This window comes from Lolium rigidum, chromosome 4, assembly GCF_022539505.1.
Source record: "Lolium rigidum isolate FL_2022 chromosome 4, APGP_CSIRO_Lrig_0.1, whole genome shotgun sequence".
NCBI lineage: Eukaryota > Viridiplantae > Streptophyta > Magnoliopsida > Poales > Poaceae > Lolium > Lolium rigidum.
The window spans coordinates 173,698,143-173,722,652 of record NC_061511.1 but is presented as its reverse complement, the minus strand read 5'-3'; the positions used below and the strand labels follow the sequence as shown (position 1 = coordinate 173,722,652).

Sequence of the window (24,510 nt, the reverse complement as noted above, 5' to 3'; positions counted from 1 at the left end):
GCAACATAGGACCTCCAAAACTTGTTTTATAGCACGATGCTCCCAACGGAGATACGACATCGAGGATGCCGCCATCGTGCTGATCATGCACCAAATCGAGGCTTTCATCCACAGACAACAACCAGCTCCAAGCGAGCAAGAAAGATATGAACACACCTTGACGACGCCACCAAAGCTGAAGCCCAAAAAACCGTTTGTAAGAACTTTTTCCCACATAGTTTCTCCACCAAACCCATCAGCCGGCTCATGCCTAAGCTAAAAGAAGTGGGCCTAAGCACCTTCTAAACCTTTACAGCCTAGTCTGAACCATGTGGAGCACAGCCCGTTGAAACGCGCGTCGAAGCCCATCGACAACCACGCATTCCCGCGGGCCGACCATGGTTTCGGAAAGAACTGCGGCGGCTGCCTCGCCAGCGAATATGCCATCTGTGTAATACAGATTCCATTTGCCATTCCCATCCAACAGTATTGTCGACGAGCGATCGAAAGAAAAGAAAATAAAAGCTTCGCGATGCCAATTTCCCCTTTTCTTCCTCTCGAAGAAAATCATTACTTATTGTCCAAACAAAATAGTGCCGCCGATGCGATCGAAGGAAAAAACAATAGGAAACGCAGTAGATGCCAAGTCATGTGAGCCCCCTCCTTTCCTCCGTCAGCGAAGGCTGGCTACGCCCACCCGCTGCGTCGCACCATAAAAGCGGCCCCGCTCCCCCTCCTCAAAACCTCCGCAAATTCCCAGCTCGCTCTCCGCCCAAAAACATCTTCTAGATCCATCACTTTCCCCGGCCATGGCGGCGACCATCCAGAGCGTCAAGGCTCGCCAGATCTTCGACAGCCGTGGCAACCCCACCGTCGAGGTACGCGCACCGCCCAACTCCGCTCCATCCTCATCATCTAAGGTGTCGTTATACAGCGAGATCTGGAGCTCGAGCCCCGATTTCGAGTGCCTTCCTCTGTAGGGTTTATATATCTAGTAATGTGCGACACGACCAACCACTCCTAGCGCCTCTGGACGGTGCGATCTGTAACTGCGTAGCTCCGATTTGGCCTTGGGTTGGTGGATTGTGCTCTGATTTGTTCGTTTCTGTGCTTACTCCGCTTTTGGCTGTAATCCTGGTTACGGATAGGGTTTAGGAGTTTTACGGGTTCCAGTAGATCTGATCATTTCGTGGCTACGCGTTTACTCGATTAGCCGTACGATCTATTTAGCTTTTCTGTTCTCCTTGCTGATTTTTTTTCCGCTGTAGCGAGGTGACTGGATCGTTTGTAGCTGATCTGCTGCTTGTTACGATCTGATCTCTGTTATCTCGTTGTTTAGTTTCGCACTAGTGGGAATTTTGTCTCGTGATGCGGTAGTAGTTTGCGCCTATGTTCCAGTCCGTCAAATTTGTCAATTATTAATGCTTCCAGCTTGCCTATTCTTCCTATAGCTAAGTGTGAACCCTTTCCTTGTACTGCCAGGTTGATGTGTGCTGCTCTGATGGAACATTTGCGAGGGCTGCTGTGCCCAGCGGTGCATCAACTGGTAGGTCTCTCAGTTACCAGCGTGCTTTCTTTTTCTGTTGTGGCTGTGACCTTGCTACTATCAATGCATTTTAGTCAATATGTTGTGAATTTGTAGTTTGTAGCGCACAATACAATATGTCCCTATTTTAACAAAAAGCTATGTAGTGATGTCATGGATTTTGGTTCATCGATTATGCACTAAGCTGAATTGGCGTCTTCCCATTTACAAGGATTCTAGTGTATCTGTGTAGGAAGCTGAAGAATCTCTTCTAGTGTATCTGTGTAGGAAGCTGAAGAATCTCTTCTAGCCTCGTGGCTTCTGCATGTTCATTTTCATTCATTGAGATTTAGTTTCCCATTCGGATTTGGAGGATTGATCCTGTTTTTTTTATGTAAATCACTAATGTCTATGTCTACCCTTGCTGTGAAATTAAACTTGGGCTGTTCTTTCCTGTATAATAGGTGTCTACGAAGCTTTGGAGTTGAGGGATGGAGGCAAAGATTACTTGGGCAAGGGTGTGCAAAAGGTTTGTCTTGATTTAGCGTGTTCTATAATACTTTGTAGCATGTCATCTCTTATAACTTTAAGCTGTGGTTGCTCCATAAGTTAACTCTTAAAGTTGTCCCTGTAACAGGCTGTGGACAATGTGAACTCCATTATTGGACCAGCATTGATTGGCAAGGTTTGCCTCCTTGTTCCTTCGTTAAACTGATTATGTGCATACTTCAGTATTAACTTATTGTTTTCTCTGCATACATATACAGTATTAACTTAATAGTTTTGGCACGTTCTATTTGCTTTGTAGGATCCCACAGAACAGACTCTGCTTGACAACTTCATGGTTCATGAACTTGACGGAACCAAGAATGAGTGGGGCTGGTGCAAGCAAAAGGTATATTTCGGTATTGGTGTACATGCTGGTGGTTATAGTGTTGAGAGGAAAAGTACAACCATTGCATTTCGCTAATTGCCACCTGATGACTTGATTCTCTTGAAATTCAGCTTGGTGCTAATGCTATCCTGGCTGTGTCACTTGCTGTATGCAAAGCAGGAGCTTCTGTCAAGAAGATTCCACTGTACCAGGTACATTTCGCTATGCTTGTTCTGCTTATCACTGAATTGTTATTATGCCTATCACTGTGGATTTATATGTGTCTTGTAAACTGCAGCACATCGCCAACCTTGCTGGTAACAAGCATCTGGTTCTGCCTGTGCCTGCATTCAATGTCATCAACGGTGGATCGCATGCTGGAAACAAGCTTGCTATGCAGGCAGGGCCCCAAATCTAAATTTACATATAGCTCTTATCGTATGACTTCAGTGGCCTGTAACTTTTGCTCTCTATGCTTCTACAGGAATTCATGATCCTTCCTACTGGAGCTTCATCCTTCAAGGAGGCCATGAAGATGGGTGTTGAAGTGTATCACAACTTGAAGGTGATTCTTCAATTGCACTTTTCACTTTCTAGCTGGTAGTTTTGCAATGTCTAATAGTTTACACATTTACTGTTTGGTTCAGTCCGTTATCAAGAAGAAGTATGGTCAAGATGCTACTAATGTTGGTGATGAAGGTGGTTTTGCTCCTAACATTCAGGTTTGTCCTTTATATCTTTGGCTTACGCCCGTACAACATGAGATAATCCTTTGAAATGGCTCAAAAGTTAGTCAGAAATTCGTATTGCTTTTTTCTTCCTGTTCAATTTTTGCTATCTCTGAATATATGGTAATTGCTGTGGCACACCAGTTAGTCAGGAATTTGTCTTATTTGTTTCTTCTTGATAAAGGCCATAATTATCTCTATGATACTAGAAATTTATTTGTTTTTAAAGCCATAACCGTACAGTTTGAGATGCATAATGGTCAACAAAACATCTTTTTGGAGTACTTCTTAATTCCTTGGCCTTTTGTTAAACTATAGGAGAACAAGGAGGGTCTTGAGCTCTTGAAGGTGGCTATTGAAAAGGCTGGGTATACTGGCAAGGTTTGTTGCATTACATCATGTCCAAGTTGATTTAATGATTATTGACGCCTTTTACTGAGACATTACATATGCTACGCTAGGTTGTCATTGGAATGGATGTTGCTGCTTCAGAGTTCTACGGTGAAAAGGACAAAACCTATGATCTGAACTTCAAGGAAGATGTAATGTCTGATTGTCAGTTTGAATTGTTAAGTTTATTTTGATGGCCAACTTATGGTTATTCTGTTGCTTGTTGCAGAACAATGATGGCTCCCAGAAGATATCTGGAGATAGCCTGAAGAATGTGTACAAGTCATTTGTTGATGAATACCCAATTGTCTCCATTGAGGACCCATTTGATCAGGATGACTGGGTTCACTATGCTAAGATGACTGCGGAAATTGGAGAGCAAGTGCAGATTGTCGGAGATGACCTCCTTGTCACAAACCCAACTGTATGTACTCTCTTCAATGTAATACATTGTCTTTATCTTTTCATTTGCCTAGGTGATTTACGTAGTTTATTACCCTCTTACGTGCAGAGGGTTGCAAAGGCGATTGAAGAGAAGTCATGCAATGCTCTTCTCCTCAAGGTATGCCTGGTTTGAGATAACTTCAATTTGTTGCAGCCGATAGCTTTGTCAGCTCAAGTATTGTGTATCCGCATTACAATGTAGGTTAACCAAATTGGATCTGTGACCGAGAGCATTGAGGCTGTGAGAATGTCAAAACGTGCTGGCTGGGGTGTGATGACCAGTCACCGGAGGTACACTTCTCAGTCACCATCTTTTATTCCTGTACTGTTACCTTTCTTTGTTATCTGAAATATTCGAGTGCTATCTCTTTGCTGCAGTGGTGAAACTGAGGATACATTCATTGCTGATTTGGCGGTTGGGTTATCCACCGTATGTTTCCAACTTTTTCTTGGAAGAATTGTCATTAGTGCAACTAAAGTTTAATGGTGAAGCTAATGGAACAATCTCCCTTTTGTTACAGGGCCAGATCAAGACCGGAGCACCTTGCAGATCAGAACGTCTTGCCAAGTACAACCAGGTATGGAAACTTGCTACCACTCACTTATACAATCTTACTGCTATTTTTTTCGTTGCCCTTTCTTGTTTTATTAAGGTGCGTTTATTTGACAACATACGCCGGCGCATTTTACTGACTTCTGTTTTTTTTTTTAAACTGGGCAGCTTCTTAGGATCGAGGAGGAGCTTGGTGCCGCTGCTGTGTACGCTGGACTCAACTTCCGTACTCCAGTGGAGCCCTACTAGATGGGAATTGAAGGAGCTTCTCTGTTCCTAAATTTTGTCAAAAATGTGCTGTACTAAACTTTCCCGGTGCCCGGTTATGCTCGCAGAATCGGAGCAATAAGTTCCCAGTAACGGATACAAAATACAATCTGAACTTTGATTTCTGTCTTGTGGCCGTTTTCTGGATGAATCTTTAGTTCTTTACCCTGTCTGACGAATGTTTGCTGTTTATTACTGTACATGAGATTTTTCACGTGTTCTGGATAGATCTCTACACTGTTTGATGAATGTTTGATGTTTTTATAACATGTGGTTTTGGGATGTTTTGGTTTTTGCCTTTTTCAAATTACAGTGTATCCCAAAATTACAGTGCAATCTAGAAACTAATTTTGTGTGTTGTTAGAACTATTTTATCTTCCGGGATATATACCTTCCAAATTGCTATAGAAGCACAAAAACAAAAACATCCCAGTCCTTTGAAGCTCAAGACTTCGGGTTCTGTCACTGTGAATAAATCACTCATTTTAGTTTTGCTATTCTTCCAGAAGTAAATCTGCACCTTGGAACTTTTGTATGTAAGATAAAAGAAACTAAATTTACAATCTTGCAGAAGTAAGTCTGCACCTTGGAACTTTTGTGAGATCAGAAACGCATCAGACTGCCTAGAGCCCAGGAGTAATGATAGATTGATGTCGTCTCTTTCTTTTTTCAAGAATGACGGATTTTGAACATCAGGGTAGTAGCTTAAAAGATGGCACGAGTAACGATACGCATAGATTGATGATGGCACGAGTAACGATACGCATAGATTGATGTCGTCTCTTTCTTTTTTCGAGAAAGACGGATTTTGAATATCAGGGTAGTAGCTTAAAAGATGGCAGAGTGGTGTTTTAGAACATGGGTGCATATGCTCCCTATATTTTGAAATGCATCTTACACATATTTTAAATTTTAAAAAAATTGAAACAAAAAATCCGCGCGTACATCTTTATGTGCTACGCTCTTACAAAGTCGTTTCATAAAAAATCAACTTATCATGTGACGTGTGTAAAAAAGACAAAATTCAGTGACAAAAATAATGTTTTTCACAAGATAAACTTTCGCCTTTTTACATAGAACACAAAAAATATTGTTTTTTCGTGAAACTTGACAAACATTCATATATTATGGAGATGTAAATGTAGAATTTTTTGTCCAAATTTTTCGACATTTCAAAATATGATTTTTTGGTAGAGGGAGCATACGCACCCGGGAGCCGAATTGAATTTCCCGCACGAGCAGGACTTTCATATGACTCAAAGCATAAGGGCGGCCTCTCCGCTGGGCGACGCATTTAGGGCGTTTAAAATATTGCGTCGAACCACAGACACGAATATGGTTTTTTTAGCGCGCGTCCGTTTGCGTCTGGATTTACTCACAGCGGGCGACCCATATTGTTTTTCCAACATTTCTTTCATAGCTCAAATGCATAAAATGTACATAAGGAAAACAAGAAGGACGAAAAGGTCCTAGACTACTTGTCGACCCTAAGGGCGGTTGATGGCCCGGCCCTGTCATTGCCTCCCTCCCTCCTCATTAGCTTCTCCGTCGCCCGCCGCTCCATCCGTCGTGCGGCCATCAGAGCTCGGTGGACCACCGCGTCCTCCAGTAGCCGCTGTCGCAACGCCTCATTGGCGACATCCTTGGCCTTCTTGAGCGTCTCGAATGACTCGACTAAACCCCTCTGCTCCGCCGCCTTCTCCTCCGGGCTAGGCCCGTTCTAGCCCCACTCGAACTCCTCGTCGTCGGACTCGTCCTCTACGGCCACCGCCTCCCTGCGGTGTTCCTGCTCCGCGTCGAACGCCGCGTGGTGTCGTGGTATCGTCACGGCATATGCCATAGGGTGGCTAATCGAAGGGGCTCCTGAGAGATCTCACGGCGGTATCCGGAAGCGGGTTTGGGCACGAGCGACACGGCGACGTACCCAGGTTCGAGGCCCTCCGGTGGAGGTAAAACCTCTACTCCTGCTAGAGTGTATAAGATGTCACACAAGGCAATGGTGCTCCTAGAGCCGTGTCCGGCTGGCCCTGAGAGGCTAAGGGAGACGAAGGTCTCTCTCACAGGGCAGCGCTGTAGGTAGGTGAAAGCAATAAGTGATCGATCCTCCCTGCACAAGAGGGGGTAGTGCGGCTTATATAGGCACCGGCACTTTACATATAAGACCCTATAGTCTACTAGCCGGCTTGGCCGGCTTCGGCTTCCGCTCCTTCCCGAGGCGGTGACGTCGGAGCCGTTGAGGCGTCATGGCTCTGTCCCATCCGGCCGCCTTGGTCGGCGGTATGGAGAGGAAGTGTCCCCGTCGCCGCCGCCCACCGTAGCCTCGTACGGCGCGTCGTAAGCCATGATGGCCTCGTCCGGCGCGTGGCACTATTGCTCCACGGTGCCCCGCGCTTTACGGAAGATGAAGTCGGCGTGGACTTTGGGAACCCGGATCACCAACCCGGTTCCTTCTAGTGCAAGACTCGCCAGCCTCGAGTCGGTCCGAGGCACGCACCCCCGGCCGGATATGGCTTGTAGAAGCCGGCCCAGCCTACAGCATTGGCGGCCGTAGCCGGGCCGACTAGGACCTAGAGCCAGCCCGGCTTCCGACCAGCCGGCCACGGCGCCGGCCGGCTGCTCCTCGCCCGGCCTTTGCCGCGAGCCGGCCGGTGGCCAGCCGGCTGCTCCGCGTCCATTGCCCTACCCGGGTCTTCCCCGACATTAGCCCCCGAAGCCGGCAAGGTCCTGCGTTTAGAAGGACCTAGGCAGGTTTTCCCGGCTTCTTGAATATATTTGACGGCACTTGGAGGGGCCGACCGAGAATTTTCATTCAGCCGGCCGCGCCCTCGTCCGGCTTGTTCCTGCCGGGCCGCTCCCGACCGGCCGCTTTTTTACACTTGTATAGTTTTTGCTTTTCTCGCAAGATTTGATGGCGCCTCCGCCTTGCTGAAGAGTTTTGGTTCGAGTGGAACTTTTTGTCCGGCTCCGGCTTGCTGCGCGCCGGGGTCTCCGCCGCCTCGGGCCCTGCGCCCGACTTGACCGGTCCGACGCCCGGCTCTGGGCCGTCGGTTCGTCTCGGTCACATCAATGTTCCTCCGGATCCGGTGCGGTAGTGGGCGACGTGGTGTGGCAGTTTCCGGTAACGGTAGCGGTCGTGGGCGACGTTAATGCGCGAAGATCCGGGCGGCGTGGCCCACGAACGCCACTTGAGGCCAACCGCCCGCGGCAGAGGCTATAAATGCCGCGGGGGAGGGTACCGAGGCGGCACTTGCTCACTTCTTCTTCCTCGCGCTCCTGCCTCCATCGCTCTCCGCGCGCCCGAGCTTGCCGTTGCTCCGGCGAACGCCTTCCGCTGGCGAACTCCGGCGGACAAATCTCCACCGATCCGCCGCCACTTCACCAGTCCGGCGCCACGGGGCCGCGCGTCTCGACGGAGCGTTCTCAGCCGCCGTTGTCGCCGCCGCGGTCGCAAGGTTCTTCCTCGCCGTTCCGCCTCTCCTGGTCGTCTTCTTCCTCAGCCTCGTCAATGGCGTCCCCCAGCGGGTCGTGGAGGGGCTCCTACATGCGCGAGGACGACATCGAGCGCCTGGTGCGCCTCCGGCGGATCCCGCGGTCGGTGATCACGCGGGCGCCCGGCGGGGAGGTGGAGCCCAAGCCGGAGCCCGGCGAGCGCGTCGTTTTCGGCGCGCACCTCGATCGCGGACTGGGCCTGCCGGCCTCGACGTTCTTCCGGCGGTTCTTGGACCACTTCGGCCTTCAGCCGCATCACTTGCCGGCCAACGCGTGCGTCCTCTTGAGCCGCTACGTAGCGTGCAGGGAGGCTTACGCCGGCCGGTGGCCCGACATCGACTTCTGGAGCCGGCTCTTCTACTTGAAGGCCCAAACCACCGAGGGCCGCTTGCGGGCCTGTGGCGCCGCCTCGATCTACACCCGGCCCGGTACGCCTTTCCCCAAAATCCCCACCGTCGATTCGGTGAAGAACTGGCAGATGTCATTCTTCTACGTGCGCAACGACGGGGCGCTCGTCGACCGGATCAACTTGCCGGAGTTCAACCCGGCTCCTCCAGTCGGCCGGATCAACTGGAGCCACAACGCCCGCTCGACGGACCAGACCGCCGAGGTGAACCTGCTCTGGGACTTCCTGGGACAGCCACCACCGGCGGGCTGATCGCCGAAGATCTCCTCTCGCACCATCGCCGAGCGCCGGTGCTGCCGCTCCGGATGCGCTCCCACAAGATCGGGTACATGTCCGGCCGGTTCGATCCGAACCGGACGTCCAAGGCGCCGCTCAACAAAGCCCGTGTGGCCAGCCGGTGAACCACATCACCAAGGCGAACCTAACGGAGAGCCGGAGCTACGGGCTGGTGCCTTGCGACAGGGAGCATCCGCCGGCACGGGTAAGTCTCATGTCTTTGCCATTTTCCCGCTTGCGGCTGCGAGGCCGACTTCCTTTTTCTTCTCGCCGACTTCCGGCTTGTCATATGTTCATGTTTTTTCTCGTCTTTCTAGCTTTTGAGCGCCGTAACGCCGAGGACCGGCGACCTGGCGACGAAGAGGTGGACGCCGGATCACGTCGATCCGGCCGACCAAGCCGGCGAGCATGCCGGTGACGACGACCTGCCGCAGCGCCCGATCTAGGCGGCCGGGGGAAGCACAATCCGCCCCTTCACCGGAGCAGCAGGAGGAGGAGGAGGAGCCGGCGATGTCCGGCACGGGGCCCATCCCCGCCGTGCCTCCGCGTGCGAGGCCGCCAAGCACCACGGCGACTTCGGCGCCCAAGGGCACGAAGCGAGCCGGCTCCACCGCCGCCTTGGAGGCGAAGGCGAAGAGCTGCGCCGGCAGCCAGCCCGAAGATGGTCCCGGAGCAGGCCGGGTGAGTTCTTTCTCTCCTTTTCTTGTTTGATTCCTTTTCTTTCCTTACTTTTATGCTTATTATCTCTCTCGTTTATCCGGCTAGGGCCCCTATCAAGTTTGCCCGTGGCGGCGGCTCCCGCAAGCTCCGCGCGTTACGTCGCCGCTTCCCCGCCGCAGGAGGGAGCGGACGCCGCAGCCTTCCTCGCGCGCACCTACACCGCCGCCGCCCGCCACAGGGGCGCCTTCCTTCGCCGTGCCGCCGGCCTCGCCGCCCGATCGCGGCACGCGGGCTGAGCCGACTCGCCAGGCGACGCCGGACGACATGTTCCCGGGCCGGACTCGTCCCTTCCGGGGCCCAGCCGCCGGGGCTGGTCCGGGAATGCCGCCGTCGACCGGAGCCGGAGCCGGCAGCTCCGCACCGCCCGCGACCGGAACCGGAGCCGGGAGGGCTGCGCCGCCCACGATCGGAGCCGGAGCCGTGCCAAGCGTGGTGGTGCCGGACGAAAGCCCGGAGGAGGCACCTCGAGCGCCGGAGACGACCGGGCCGGCCGGGCCATCCGCCGCGCCGGAGCGACGCCGCCACCGCAGCCGACGACGGGGGAGCCGGCCCGACAGGAGCCGGCAAGAGACGAGCCGGTGCGCACGGAGGGCGCCGACTCGCGCGCGTTGGTGAGGACGGGAACCCCAACGGCATCACCGCAAGGCCTGCACGTGGCCAAGGGCGCACTTCTTCTTCGAGTGCCGTCCGCCTCCGACTCCAGCCTCGGCTCGGCTGCCACCATGGAGCAGTGCGTGGCTCCGCGCCGACTCCTACGAGGTGACCAGCCGGGAGGGGAACCCCGGCCAAGCATCGGTGGAGATGTTCTTCTCCAGCCTCGCAGGCCAATCTCAAGGCCAGTGGCAACCGAGGCCGCGGCTAACGTCGCCAAGGTGGAGGAAGCCGCAAGGTAAGCTTCGACCGTTTTTGATCCGATTATTATCCTGGTAGCCCTCCGAGGCATGGGCCGGCTGCTTGGAGCCGGCACGGGTTTCGCCCGATTGACTAACTTTTTCTTTTTTCCTTAGGCTGTGGCGGATCGGCGCACCGCTCTGTACAACCGCGCCGTGACCCACTACCACAAGGCCAAGCTGGACCGGGCCGACTTGGCCCGCGAGCTGGAAGCCGCCAAGGGTAAGCTCTATGCTTCTTTCGACTTGATGTCTTGTTTTCTTTCTAATCTTGGTTGGCCGACATTCCTTTCTGGCCGGCTTGTAGTTGAAGCCGCCAAGGTTCCGCAGCTGGAGTCGGATCTCCGAGCCGCTCGCGATCAGTGCGCCGTGAGCGAGGAGGCGGGCCGATCCGCCGCCCGCAAGCTTAAGCCGGCTGATCGTGAGCCGACGCGGCTGCGCCCGGCTGGAGCGGAACCACCTCACCGAGCTCAACTCCCTCAGGACGGCGGAGAAGGAGAAGGTGGATGATCCGAGCCGGCGGCCGACGGAGGTGGAGAAGCGCGGCTTGCGCTGCAGAGGAGGTCACCGCCAAATCCACGAGAGCCGACGGCTACCGCCAAACGCTGGACCGACGATTTTGGCGCGCTTGATCGCGGCTTGGCAGGTGAGTGCATCTTTATGTTCTTTCCCTTTGCCGGCTTTCGGCCGTCGGCTGCCGGCTTATGTTGGCAGCCGGCGGCAGAAACTTGATTTTTTCGATATCTCCATCTTCGGGCTGGGGGCAGTCGGTTCTTGCCGGCTGCCGCCAGGCTTTTTTCTCTTTTACTTCGAAATCGCCATCTTCGGGCTGGGGGCAGTCGGCTCTTGCCGGCTGCCGCCAGGCCTACTTTAGGACTTCGAAAATTTGCATTTTTCAGCTTATTTCGGCTTTGATAGCTCCTGACATGTTTCTTCTTCCCCGCAGCGGCCTTCCCGGAGACGCAGAGGCGGCTTTGGACAGCCGTTGGCGTCGCGCGCGACTCCAGGAGGCGGGAGACCGGCGAAGGCAGCTCGGAGTATTTCTCCATGGAGGATCACCCGGCGTCCATGGGTGCCCGCATCGAGCCCATCACCAAGCTCGGCCGGGAGCTTCGGAAGGCGGCCGAAGAGCCGGTGCCCATGCTGTGGCCCGAAGAGGCGGCGCCGCAAGATATCTCCGGCCTCATCGCTGCGATGGAGCGGGCGCCGGACCGTTTCCTCGACTGGAAGGAGTCGGCCACGCGCGCCGGTGCCGACATGGCGCTGTCCTTCGTCCTCTCTTGGTACAACGAGGTGGACCCGGGGCAGCTTGAGTTCCGGCGAGCCGCCGTGGAGGACAAGCTCCCAGCCCGATCTCAAGGCCGCCCGCCTTGCTCGAGCCAGCACTATCGCCGAGTTCGTCGACAAGACCCTCTTCGTCGCGGACCCGAACCCTCCTCCGTCCGATGGAGAGTACATGGACGATGAGGAGGCGGAGGACGTGCCTGATGAAGATCCGGCAGCCGGCTCCACTGATGCCCCTCCGGCTTAGATTTCCTGCTTTTCAGTTGTTCTTTTGCCAAGACAATTTATTAAATCCCCGGGATGCCGGTGCGTATGTATGAATATTATCGCCCTTTAATTATGTCGCACTTTAATGTGTTTGTTAACCATTTGTGTACCGAGTTGCTTTCTTTCGACTCGTTCGCTTTTTCCCATCCACCCCACTCTTTGGCTGTGCTCTTGCCGGTCGTACGTCCGACTTGCGATCCGTCGCCGGATCAAGAGCGGGCCGCCGGGTGAGGCCGACAAGATTTCGCCGAACGAGCTGAATTCGGCAATCCGATACTTTTATGAAAGGTTGCAAGTCAACTCGCTTTTACTCTTTCCCTTAGTCGTTTTTCACGTGTCGGCTCCCTAGGCCTTACTCCCGCCAGCCGGACAGCCGGGTTGCGGTCTGTAGCTGGATCAGAAGCCGGCTGTCGGAAACCGGATCACGTTACTGAGCCGACCGCGTGAGAGGGTTCAAGCCAATTGGCGAAACAAGGTAAAGTACGCGAAAAACTTGTCGGAGACGGCGCTCTTGGCGCAAGCTTTTTCATAACTCACAAAAGGGATACAAGGGATACATACATTCCTGTTCTCATGTGTAAAATGGGCGGAGTAACTCGACATTCCAGGGACGTTTAGTCTCCTCGTCAGCCTTGTCCGGCTTGTTTTTCTTAGCCTCTTGGGCATCTATGAGATAGTAGGAATCATTGCCTACCGCCTTGCTCACGATGAAGGGACCCTCCCATGGGGATGCTAGTTTATGCTGTCCGGCTGTCCGTTGGATCAGCCGGAGCACTAGGTCTCCTTCTCGGAATACTAAGGTCTTGACCTTCCGGCTGTGGTAGCGACGGAGGCTTTGCTGATATACGGTTGACCTGGACTCGGCCATCAGCCGGACCTCTTCAACCAGGTCGACTCCATCTTCGCGAGCTTCTTTGGCTTCAGCCTCTGTGTAGAGCTTGATTCTTGGCGCGTCGTGCTCGATATCACCGGCAGGATCGGCTTCGGCCCCGTATACGAGGAAGAAGGGTGTGAACCCGACCGAGCGGTTTGGCGTCGTGCGCAGGCTCCACAAAGACACCGGGCAGCTCTTCAATCCGAGCAGCCGGCTGAGCGCTCAAGCGGCTCCACCAGCCGGGGCCGGATGCCGGCTAGGATCAAGCCGTTAGCCTTCTCCACTTGGCCGTTGGTTTCCGGGTGCGCCACGGACGATAGGTCCATCCGGATTCCCATCTCTCCGCAAGAGCGTTTGAAGATGCCTTCGGCGAAGTTGCTGCCATTGTCGGTGATGATGCTATGCGGGTAGCCATATCTCACGATTATTTCCTTGAGGAATGTGACGGCTGTGGAGCCGTCCAGCTTCTTGATTGGCTTGGCTTCGATCCACTTAGTGAACTTGTCAATCATCACCAAGAGATGAGTCATGCCGCCGCGCTGTTTTGAATGGGCCCACCATATCCAAGCCCCATACGGCAAATGGCCAGGTAATGGGGATGGTCTTCAAGGCGGAAGCCGGCGTGTTCCTTTGCTTGGCGAAGCGTTGGCAGCCGTTACACTTCTTCACCAGCTCTTCTCGCGTCTCCGAGCGCAACGGCCAAGAAAACCGTGCCGGAAGGCTTTGGCCACTATGGCTCGGGAGGAGGCGTGATGGCCGCACTCACCCCGATGGATTTCCCTTAGGAGTTCAATCCCTTCAGCCGGCTCGACGCACCGTCGGAGCACCCCACTTACGCTGCGTTTGTACAGCTCGTGGTTGATGATTGTATAGGCCTTGGCCCTTCTCTCAATCCGCCCGGCCCGGACTCCGTCATCGAGCAAAGCACACCGTCGGTGAGGTAGGAGAGGAATTCTTGTGCCCATGAAGGTACGCATCTTATCTCGAATACGCCGACCAACAGGGTCTCCCGCGTGGGAGCTTCCGGCTTCGACCGCATGGTCGCCGGTTCGGCTTGCTAGCCGGCGGGTTCGGCTTGCTAGCCCCCGAGTGTGGCGATGAAGCCCCCGGGTTGGACCGAGAAGTCCCCGGGTTCGGCATGGTAGCCGGCGGGTTCGGCTTGTTAGCCCCCGACTTGGGCGATGAAGCCCCCGGGTTCGGCCGAGCAGCCCCCGGGTCAGCCGGCACGAATATTGAATCCGAATCCGGTGACGGTATGATGGACGGCTTCTTGATAACCGCCAAGGCGATACCCGGCGGAATGGCTTGCCGGGTTGAGCCAATCTTGGACAATGCGTCAGCCGCCTCGTTGTTTGCTCGTGGCACATGGTGGAATTCGCAGCCGTCGAAGAAGCCGGATAGCTGCTGGACATGGAAGCGGTACGAGGCCATGTTGGCGTCCTTCGCGTCCCGCCGCCGGATGCTTGTCCGTATAACCAAGTCGGAGTCGCCGAAGCAAAGTATGCGACGCACACCAATCTCCTTGGCCAGCCTTCAGCCCATGTATGAGCGCTTCATACTCCGCCACATTGTTGGATGCGGCGAAGTGGATCTCGCAGGACGTAGTCCAGCCCGGTCTCCCTTGGGAGAGGTGATGACGATGCCGGCTCCCAAGCCGTTGCGCATCTTCGAGCCGTCGAAGTGCATCTTCCAATGTGTGGAATCCGGCAACGGCGGCAGGTACCGCATCTCAGCCCAGTCGACGAAGAAGTCCGCGAGGATCTGCGACTTGATGGCTGTGCGTGGCTCGTAGAGGATGGTGTGGGCGGCTAGCTCCAGGGCCCACTTGGCAACCCGGCCGTTGGCATCTTTGCTGCCGATGATTTCCGCCAGAGGCGCTCGTGGGCAACCACCCGGATGGGATGTTCTTGGAAGTAGTGCTTGAGCTTCTTGGCTGCCATGTAGACACCGTAGGTGACCTTCCGGTAGTGGGTGTAGTTTTGCTTCGATCGGGAGAGCACTTCGCCGAGGTAGTAGACCGGGCGCCTGGACCAGCCGCTCTCGTTTTCGGCTTCTTTGCGCTCCACCACCAGGACAACGCTAACCACTCGGGTTGGTGGCTGCGATGTACAACAAGCATCGGCTCCATTGAACCCGGCGTTGCGAGGATTGGCGCGGTTGAGAGCACGCGCTTTAAGTCACGGAAGGCTTCATCCGCCCGTGGTGACCGGACGAACTTGTCCGCCTTCCTCATCAACCGATATAGGGGCAGTGCCTTCTCCCCAGCCGGCCGACGAAGCGGCTCAAGGAAGCCGCACAGCCCAGCCGAACTTCCGGACGTCTTTGAGGCACTACGGCAGCTCCATCTTCTCAATGGCACCGATCTTCTCCGGGTTGGCTTCGATTCCTCGCCGAGAGACGAGGTAGCCCAGAGTTGGCCGGCCGGCACGCCGAAAGTGCACTTGGCCGGGTTGAGCTTCATCCGGAATCTTCGCAGATTGGTGAAGGTTTCTCTCAGGTCATCAAGGAGGGTAGGCATCTCCTTGGTTTTTACAACGACATCATCCACATATGCGTGAACATTTCTGCCGATTTGATCCCGCAAACACTTTTGCATGCACCTTTGGTAGGTGGCGCCTGCATTTTTCAAGCCGAACGGCATAGTCGTGTAGCGTAAGCCCCGTACGGGGTAATGAACGAAGTCTTTATTTGATCATCCGGATTCAAAGGAATCTGGTGGTAGCCTGAATAGGCATCTAGAAAAGACAACAGCTCACAGCCGGCAACCGAGTCTATGACTTGATCTATGCGCGGCAGGGGAAGGGGTCCTTCGGGCACGCCTTGTTCAGGCTGGTGTAGTCGATACACATGCGCCGAGAGCCGTTCTTCTTCAAGACCAGGACCGGGTTTGCCAACCAGTCCGGGTGCGCACTTCCATGATGAAGCCGGCAGCTAGGAGCCGGCGATTTCTTCACCGATGGCCTTCCTTCGTTCTTCGGCGAAGCGCCCGAGAGGCTGCTTCACCGGCTTGGCGTCGAGCCGGACGTGGAGGTGGTGCTCAGCCAACTCCCTCGGCACACCCGGCATGTCTCTTGGAGTCCATGCGAAGATGTCCCGATTCTCACGGAGGAAGCCGGTGAGCTCGCTTTCCTATTTCTTGCTCAAGCCGGCACCGATGGTGACGTACTTGAGCCGGCTGCGCCGGGTCCAGCAGGATCTTCTTGGTGTTGTCGGCCGGCCGGAAGTGAGTCGTCCCAGCCGGGTTGCCTCGCAGCCGGCATGTCCGTCTCGCGCGGCCTTGGCGAGGGCAACGGCGTCGTGGATGAGCTGCTTCTCGGTGGCGATGACCAGTGTCTGGGCCATCTTGGAGCTCGCGTGGCGCAGCCCATGGAGCGGCGATAGTCGCCGGCTATGGTGATGACCCCCTTTGGGCCGTGCAACTTCATCTTCAGGTACCCATAGTGGGGCACCGCCATGAACTTGGTCAGTGGCCGGCCTGCCCAGGAGCGCGTGGTAGGGACTCACGAGGTCCACCACCTCGAACTCGATTCTCTCGGTGCGGAAGTGGTCCGGCTTCCCGAACATCACCTCCGGCCGTGATCCGGCCGATCGGCCGGCAGCAGTGGGCCCGGCACGATGCCATGGAAGACGGTGGGGGTGGGGCGCAACTCGGCCTCCCGGATGCCCAGCTTGCGGGCGGTGTCGCGGTAGAGGATGCTGATGCTGCTGCCGCCGTCGATGAGGACGCGCGAAAATCGCACGCCGCGCCGAGTCGTGCCGATGGTGGGGTCGAGGACCATGGCGTAGCTGCCCGGCTTCGGCAGACAGCCGGTGTGTCGCGGCGATCGAATGTGATGGCCTGCTCCGACCGGCTTAGGTACTCGGGGGACCGGCGGTATGACCGCGTTGACCTCGAGGGAACGGCTCGCCGGCTCGTCTTGTCCTCGGCTCGGAGGTGAAGATGATGTAGGTAGCATCTTCGGCCAGATATCGGCCATGGTGCACTTGGTTAGCCTCGTGGTGCTCGAGGTTGGCGTTCTCCGCGCCGCCTTGACCACCCGGCCCGCCGGCTGGAGGGGGCGGGGGTGGAGGGGGGAGGGGTTCGCCGCTTGTCGGCCGCTTCATGAAGTGGCAGTCGCGGGTGGTGTGGTTGGAGGGGTTCTTGCCGCCGTGGTACTTGCACGGCGAGTCGAGCATCTGCTCGAAGGTGTACTTCGGCTTCCATTGCCGGTCTGTTTGCTTCGGCGGCGGCTGCCGCCTGCCGCGTTGTCCGACACGGCTGCCACATGGGCGGAACCGTACCGGCGGTCCGGCTGGTCGCCGTGGACGCTTGCCGCGGTAGTTGTCCCGCCGGCTGCCATGCGAGCCGCCCTCGGCCGGCTTGTGCTCAGCCGGCTTGTTGTTGTCTCGTCTTGCCGGGGCCGGTGAAACGTCAGCCGGCGCTTTGCCGGCTTCCTCGGCCAGCCGCGTACTTGTCGGCAATGGAAATCAAGGCGGCCATCGTCTTGGGCTCGCCGCGGCGTAGCTTGTGCCACAGCATGGTGTTGGGCCGGCAGCCTCCCATGAAGAAGCCGATGGCTTGCATCTCGTGCACGCCCTCGCAAGAGTTGCGCATCTCGCACCGGCGCGTCGGGTACGCGCGATCCGTCTCGTCCGGGCCCCGCTTGCACATCTCAAGCCGTTGAGGGCGACCCGGCCGGCGATAGGTGCCGGTGAAGTTGCCGATGAAGGCGGCCTCGAAGTCCAGCCAGCCGTTTATGCCGCCGGCCGGCAGGTTGTTGAGCCATGTGCGGGCGGAGCCGAGCAGCATGAGGGGGGAGTAGCGCACAGCCCAGCCGCTTGTTGCCCCGAGAGATGCCGACCGCGGTGGAGTAGTCCAGCAGCCGGCCCTCCGGCTTGGCGGTGCCGTCGTACTTGGGCGTGTCGCGGGGAGCCGGAAGCCGTCGAGCACGGGCTCGTTGGCGATGCGGGGCCCGAAGCACTTGGGGCAAGCCGGCGCCTCCTCTTCCGCGATGCGGGATTCGATCAGCCGGGCGAGGCGATCTCTCGGCGCCGGCAGTGCTCGATGCGCGGGCCCAGCCCGGGAGTGGGCCGGCCGGCGAGCGCCGCCGGCTTCGGGAGCCGGCCGATGTGGGCGTCGAGGCTCGGAGTCTTGCTCCCGGTTCCCGCTTGGTGGGGCCCGGCTGCGGCTGCCGCCGCCGCCCGGCTGGTGGCTTGGCCGGCTTGGGGTTGCGCGCGTGGCGCGGGAGTCGCTGCGCCGGCTTGGTGCCGGGGAGGCGGATTCGGCCGTGTCCCCGGCGTTGCTCGCGGCACCACGAGCGTGAGGAGCCCTAGGGTCTCGGGCGTACCTGGGTCTTTCGACCGCCCGTTGGCAGCCTTCACCAAATCAGCCACCCGCGCAGCCCCGGCGGCGTAGCTCTTCGCCTTCGAGGCGGTGCAGCTCTTCCGCGGCAGCTTCGGCCGCGAGCATGTTCTTGTCGGGGGTGTTGTAGATGGGCAGCTCCATGGATGGAGCCGGCTCGTCCGCGCCGTCGCGGTCGATCTCGGCGCCTAGGTCGCGGCCTCTCGCGGCGGATCCGGCCGGCTCGACCGGGGTTGTCGCCGCCCGGGGTGAGGCCGTGGGCGTGGTTGTACTCGCGCCGGGTGATGTCCCACCGGCGCTTAGCAGCAGCCAGCTCCTCGGTCTCGCTTGAGGAGGAGCACGCGGTGCGCCTCCGTGTCCGCCTCGACGGCGGCGGCGTCGGTGCCGGCGCCGGTGGTGAGCGGGGTGCTCAGCTTTGCCCGGACTTGCTCCAGCCCGGGACGGTGGTGGTGGCGCCTTTGGGCCCGAGCCGGAGGCGTTGGGGTCAACGTTGCGCTCCAGGTTGGGGCCGCGGGTGCGCGGGTTCTTGGTGACTTCCTCGCCAGCCCATCATGACTTGCACGACGGCGGGCTGGCGGGAGCGCCGCTGCCGGCTCGCGGAGGAGGGCTAGCGCAGCGCAACACCCGCCGCGGGTAGCGCGGCGGTGCGACGGTGGCGACGTAGACGTCGTGGCCGCCGAAGGAGATGACGCGGCCGCCGGCCGGGAAGGGCCGGTCGGCGAAGCAGCCGCCGTTGTCGCCGACGCAAGCCGAGGGAGCCGAACCTCCGCATCAAGCCCGAAGCGACTCGCTCGCCGGTGGTGATGGTGAGGCCCGTCCGGATGAAGACACCGGCCGAGGATGCCGAAGGCCCCACGGTGGGCGCCAAATGTCGTGGTATCGTCACGGCATATGCCATAGGGTGGCTAATCGAAGGGGCTCCCGAGAGATCTCACGGAGGTATCCGGAAGCGGGTTTGGGCACGAGCGACACGGCGACGTACCCAGTGTTCGAGGCCCTCCGGTGGAGGTAAAACCTCTACTCCTCGCTAGAGTGTATAAGATGTCACACAAGCACAATGGTGCTCCTAGAGCCGTGTCCGGCTGGCCCCGAGAGGCTAAGGGAGACGAAGGTCTCTCTCACGAGGCAGCGCTGTAGGTAGGTGAAAGCAATAAGTGATCGATCCTCCCTGCACAAGAGGGGGTAGTGCGGCTTATATAGGCACCGGCACTTTACATATAAGACCCTATAGTCTACTAGCCGGCTTGGCCGGCTTCGGCTTCCGCTCCTTCCCGAGGCGGTGACGTCAGGAGCCGTTGAGGCGTCATGGCCTGTCCCATCCGGCTGCCTTGGTCAGCCGGTATGGAGAGGAAGTGTCCCCGTCGCCGTCGCCCACCGTAGCCCGTACGGCGCGTCGTAAGCCATGATGGCCTGTCCGGCGCGTGGCACTATTGCTCCACGAGTGCCCCGCGCTTTACGGAAGATGAAGTCAGCCGTGAACTTTGGGAACCCGGATCACCAACCCGGTTCCTTCTAGTGCAAGACTCGCCAGCCTCGAGTCGGTCCGAGGTACGGACCCCCGCCGGATATGGCTTGTAGAAGCCGGCCCAGCTACGCATTGGCGGCCGTAGCCAGGCCGACTAGGACCTAGAGCCAGCCCGGCTTCCGACCAGCCGGCCACGGCGCCAGCCGGCTGCTCCTCAGCCGGCCTTTGCCGCGAGCCGGCCAGTGGCCAGCCGGCTGCTCCGCGTCCATTGCCCTACCCGGGGTCTTCCCCCCGACACGTGGGCCGCCCGCTCCTCCTCGTGCTCTGCGTCAGCCATGAACTACACGTCCATGGCTGCGTCGATGATGTTGTCCACGCTATCTCCGTTCTCCTTGTTGGAGCTGTCGACTAGGGGAGGTGGAGTCAGAGGTGGAGACGGGGTTGGAGGCGCAATAGCCTGGACGTGTCCGGCGCTCCTCATAGAAAATGTGGATGACAAATGCGAGGCGGTGCTACGGTGGAGGCGCAGTAGCCTTCATGGCAAAGGTGGAGGAAAGGTGCTCATGGCAAAGGTGGAGGAAAGGTGTGAGGCGGCGCTACGGTGGAGGTTGTGCGGCGGTTAGGGTTTGTGTGGAGGAGATGAGATGGGGCAGCCGAGCGTGCCCCCTCTTTATATATGCCGGAGGCAGCCGAGAGGCGTGACAGGTGTGACATCGCCATTAACTTCGTTGGCAGTCGTGGGCGGCGGCTGGTCGGCAGGCCAGGCATCGCCATTAACGTGTGAAAGGATAGAGATGGTAACCTAGAGGGGGGTTGAACATGTTCTACAAATTTTCTTTTAGTTCTTTTATAAGTTTAGGCTTTGCGGAATAGAAAGTGAGCCTAATGCAAACTAGGTGAGACAACCTATATGATGAAACAAGATACTTGAAGCACGAAGGCTATCACACAAATAAAGAACACAATTAAAGAGATCGATTAGAAATAACCGAAGCACGCGGAGACGAAGATGTATTCCCGTGTTCCCTTCCTTAAGAGGATGGTACATCACGTTGGAGAGGTGTGTGATCCCACGAAGGATTTCCTAACGCCACAAAGGCTCACCTTCTTCTCCGGAGCCTATCCCACGAAGGAATAGCTCACTCACTTGTGGTAGTTTGAAGGTAGTCTCCAAACCCTCACAAACTTCTTCTTGAAGCAAATCCACAACCCGGATGCTTTCGAGTGACTCTTGCCGCCTAGGGCCAGGGTTTCCACAAACCCAAGAGTAACAAGCTAGCTCGATGAACTCAAGGGGGAATGAGATTTGGCTTGGTGGAATCGTAGATCTAGACCTCCTCAAACTTTTTCCCATAGGGATTTGAGTTTGATTGGAGGAGGAGTGAGATCTCAAGCTTTTGGAGCTCAACAATGGAGTGTACGAGAGAGAGAAATGTCTTGAGCTTTTGGACTGGTCAACCTACCTCTTCAAGGAAGAAGAAGTGGCTTATATAGTCCCCCCGAGAAAAAGAGCCGTTTGGTGCCAGAGCCGCGATACCCGACATAGGGTCTGGTAGGTACTGAAATTTTCGGTGTGCTACCCGGCATGCCGGGCCAGATAGCGGGCTGCCCGACAGTAGCACTCGACATGCTGGGCTGTGTGCCGACCTGCCTAGAACTTCGGTTCCTCTTCCTAAGCCCTATGCCATGGTTCCCAACTTTGCTCAAATGAAATGTTTCTCGGAACAACTATACCTCTCAGCACTTTTTGGTGTGATTTTTTTGGTAGGATGTGTATATGTGGCTTTGGCAACATCCCTATTAAGCTCATCGAGACCGCCCCTCTTAACAGAGCGGTGATTCCTATAGACTCAAATATAAGCTATAGAAAAAAGACCGAAACACCATCGATTCTTGAGAACGTCAATGTAGGGTCTCTCACCACCTTGCAACCTCATATGCGGACTAAAACCTGTGTATACACTTATAGAAACCATTATTCCATACAATAGCTCTGGTGTCATTGTTAGCCAAAATAATGGTTAAGGGTAAAATACCCTTTCAACTTGGCACAGACTGGCGAAGTGACGCCTCGTCGCCAGCACTGACGAGGCTGAGAAGACACATCGACATAGGTCGCTGCCACGAGTGGTCGCGCTCTGTCACTATGCGTCGAGCCACTGGACCTGGGTACAAGCATATTTTTTGACCGCGCGATCGCAAACGATCGCTCCATGTTAATTTAGGTCGCCTGATGTGCTAAGATAAACTACCGCAAGTTCAATATGTCGAATTATCTCACCTTTTGTATACAGTGTCTCCGTCCACCTTTGCTTTAGAACCGCATTTGGTCTTAGGCCTGTTCCTACACACGGTAAACGTAGCTAGTTCTATACATTTGTGAGAACCAACCTGTGGTTGGGTGATTATGAGGCAGTGGCACCCCCAGCCCATCAGAGTTCAAACCCTAGGTTTGACACTTTGATGTCTCATTAAAAGATAGAATATTCTTCAGTGGGAGGCGATGTTCCCTCGATAACGAGGCGCCTTGTGGTGACTTCGTCAATCTCAAGACCCGTCGAATGAAATTTCTTGGACGCAGTCTCTCGGAGATGCTCATAGAGGTAGGGTGTACGTGCGTGCATTCATAGGGGTGAGTGTATGTGCGTATATGTGACCGTCTACTGTGTTTCACAAATAAAAGTCCTATACATTTGCAAAAATCCTTTTTGTTCTTTCATTTCCATGTTTTCCTTAGGGGTTTATATGTTCTTTTTTTTCCTCCATTTGCACCTTTTTTTTCCTAACATTATCTAAATAGATTAATGTTGTTGCAATTCGTGACTTCTTAGCGTTTTGCCGGTGCATGCATTGCTCAGTGGGCTAGTGTATTGATCGCCACCGCTCGCTCGATGTGCCGCTACCATGTGCATGTGGGCGGTCTTGTAGGGTCGGTTTGCGGGAAGTTGCTGCGACCTATCTCTCTCGGTAAGGCTGGTCATAGTGGGGAGTAACTTAAACTAGTAATATATGCCATGTTACTAGTCTAGGTTACTATCTTCATAGTGGGTAGTAACTTATATGTGGTGTCATGCATTGTATCATTTATTATATTATAGACTCATCTTGCCTTGAGGTGTGTGATGTTATGATAACATAGTTAGTTAACACCTCACTCTTTTTATTTATTTATTAGCATGCCCTATCACCAAAATGTCTTGAGATGTGTGATGTTACTAGCTATGTTACTCCCACTATGAGCAGTCTAAACCTGCATTTTCCCTCTCGCATCTCTCCCCTCTCTGGCAGCGGCGGCGTGTGTGGCCTGGCGGAGGCGGCAATGATGGCCAGGTGTGGGAGAACGACGTCGGAAGGCTAGACCGTCCTCTCCTCTGCTCTAAATTGCGCCACCGCCGCCCTGCCTCTCCCTGGATCGCCGAATCGGTCCAAAATCGCTCCTCCCGAGTGGCCGCGCCCGTGCCCTTGCGAGGCTTCCCGTATGACTCCAAGGGTCGTCGTCGTGGCGCTCCCTCCGCCTCCCAAGGTCGCCATCGCTCTCCCGTCCGCGCCCCTGTGAGGTCGCCGGCGCGCTCCCGACGATTTCGGCCGCGGGGGAAAGGGGACTAGATCGCAGCACCGATTTCGGCCGCCGCTGGCTCGGTTCTGGAGCATGCGGGGCTGCCTGTAGCAGCGTCGAGGTGGGGTGCGGCACGAGGAAGGCGGAAGAAGCGGTGGTAGTGAGCATCAGACGGATGTTAATATCTTATTTGATTTGTTTATATGAGGAGAGTAGCAGATTGGGGAAGCTTTAGACCATAGGTTTCAGGTGTCGGGTTTTTATTCTCAATCATCTGCTGGTATCATTTTGGTTGTTTGTTCACAACAGATACTCCAATAACTACAATATTTTCTGAACTATTTACACGCTATGTCGTATACATTATATACTCAGAAGCTATTCAAATTATTTTCCAGTTTCAAAAGTAATTGAGCTTTCGATCATTGGTACCACTTGAATTCCTCTCCGTGAGGAATCCCAGCTAATTTCGCATTTGATTGACTTTTAACTTTAATTTCTTGCGTAGTTAGTGGTCTCTCTTCCGCAATAGCCTCAATATCCTCGATAATTGAAGACAAGTGGAGTTTCTCATTTTTTTAGCAGCCAGTCGTATGCCTCATCCATCCCCCAAGGTATCTACGCGTAGCCCGTAGTTTATTATTCCACATTTGGATGGGATCTTGGCCCGCGACAGGTTTCTCCCGTACCGTTCTCACCAAATCCGCAAACCCTTCCCTGTGAAACCATCCAAGTTCAATTTTTAATGGACGGTTGCCCGGAGGTCTAGGTGTGCCAGTGGTAATGAGAATCGGAGCATGATCCGACAAGGACTCAATACGTACACAAATCATAGGGTATTTCAATACCCATTCTGAATCCATAAGTACACTATCTAACTTCTCATATGTAGGCAGCGGAAGAGAGTTTGCTCAAGTGAATTGTATAACCTCTCTTAAGTCTAAACTATCAATGATATCACTGAACATAAAATGCCAATGATGGTCGAATCGGCCTCTACTCTTCTCGTGAGGAAATCCAACCAAATTGAAATCCCCTCGAATAATGATCAGGTGCGAATTATCCTTTGCATGATTAACCAACTCACGGAGAAAAGCAGGCTTAAACTCAGCTTGAGCAGCACCATAAACAGCGATCAAGCTCCACGTGAAGTTGTCAGTTCTATTACGGATATGGAGCTTT

The 24,510-nt window shown here is 55.4% G+C and overlaps 1 protein-coding gene across 1 annotated transcript; it reads left to right on the top strand.

Annotated features, from left to right (window-relative positions):
- The first annotated feature begins 725 nt into the window (after positions 1 to 725).
- On the top strand, positions 726 to 4,885 carry LOC124706356 (enolase). Its single transcript, XM_047238020.1, has 17 exons — positions 726 to 857; positions 1,462 to 1,525; positions 1,969 to 2,033; positions 2,142 to 2,189; positions 2,313 to 2,399; positions 2,510 to 2,590; positions 2,677 to 2,778; positions 2,863 to 2,943; positions 3,026 to 3,100; positions 3,425 to 3,487; positions 3,568 to 3,648; positions 3,726 to 3,920; positions 4,008 to 4,058; positions 4,143 to 4,231; positions 4,319 to 4,370; positions 4,462 to 4,518; positions 4,662 to 4,885. Exons 1-17 carry the CDS (start codon positions 789 to 791, stop codon positions 4,740 to 4,742), a joined length of 1,341 nt encoding a protein of 446 aa, XP_047093976.1. The 5' UTR covers positions 726 to 788; the 3' UTR covers positions 4,743 to 4,885.
- The last annotated feature ends 19,625 nt before the right edge of the window (positions 4,886 to 24,510 follow it).

Coding starts and splice junctions, on each gene's coding strand:
- LOC124706356 (XM_047238020.1), top strand. CDS start 789: ATGGCGGCGACCATCCAGAGCGTCAAGGCTCGCCAGATCTTCGACAGC. Junction 2,034..2,141: donor TGGGCAAGGGTGTGCAAAAG/GTTTGTCTTGAT, acceptor TCCCTGTAACAG/GCTGTGGACAATGTGAACTC. Junction 4,059..4,142: donor GCAATGCTCTTCTCCTCAAG/GTATGCCTGGTT, acceptor ATTACAATGTAG/GTTAACCAAATTGGATCTGT.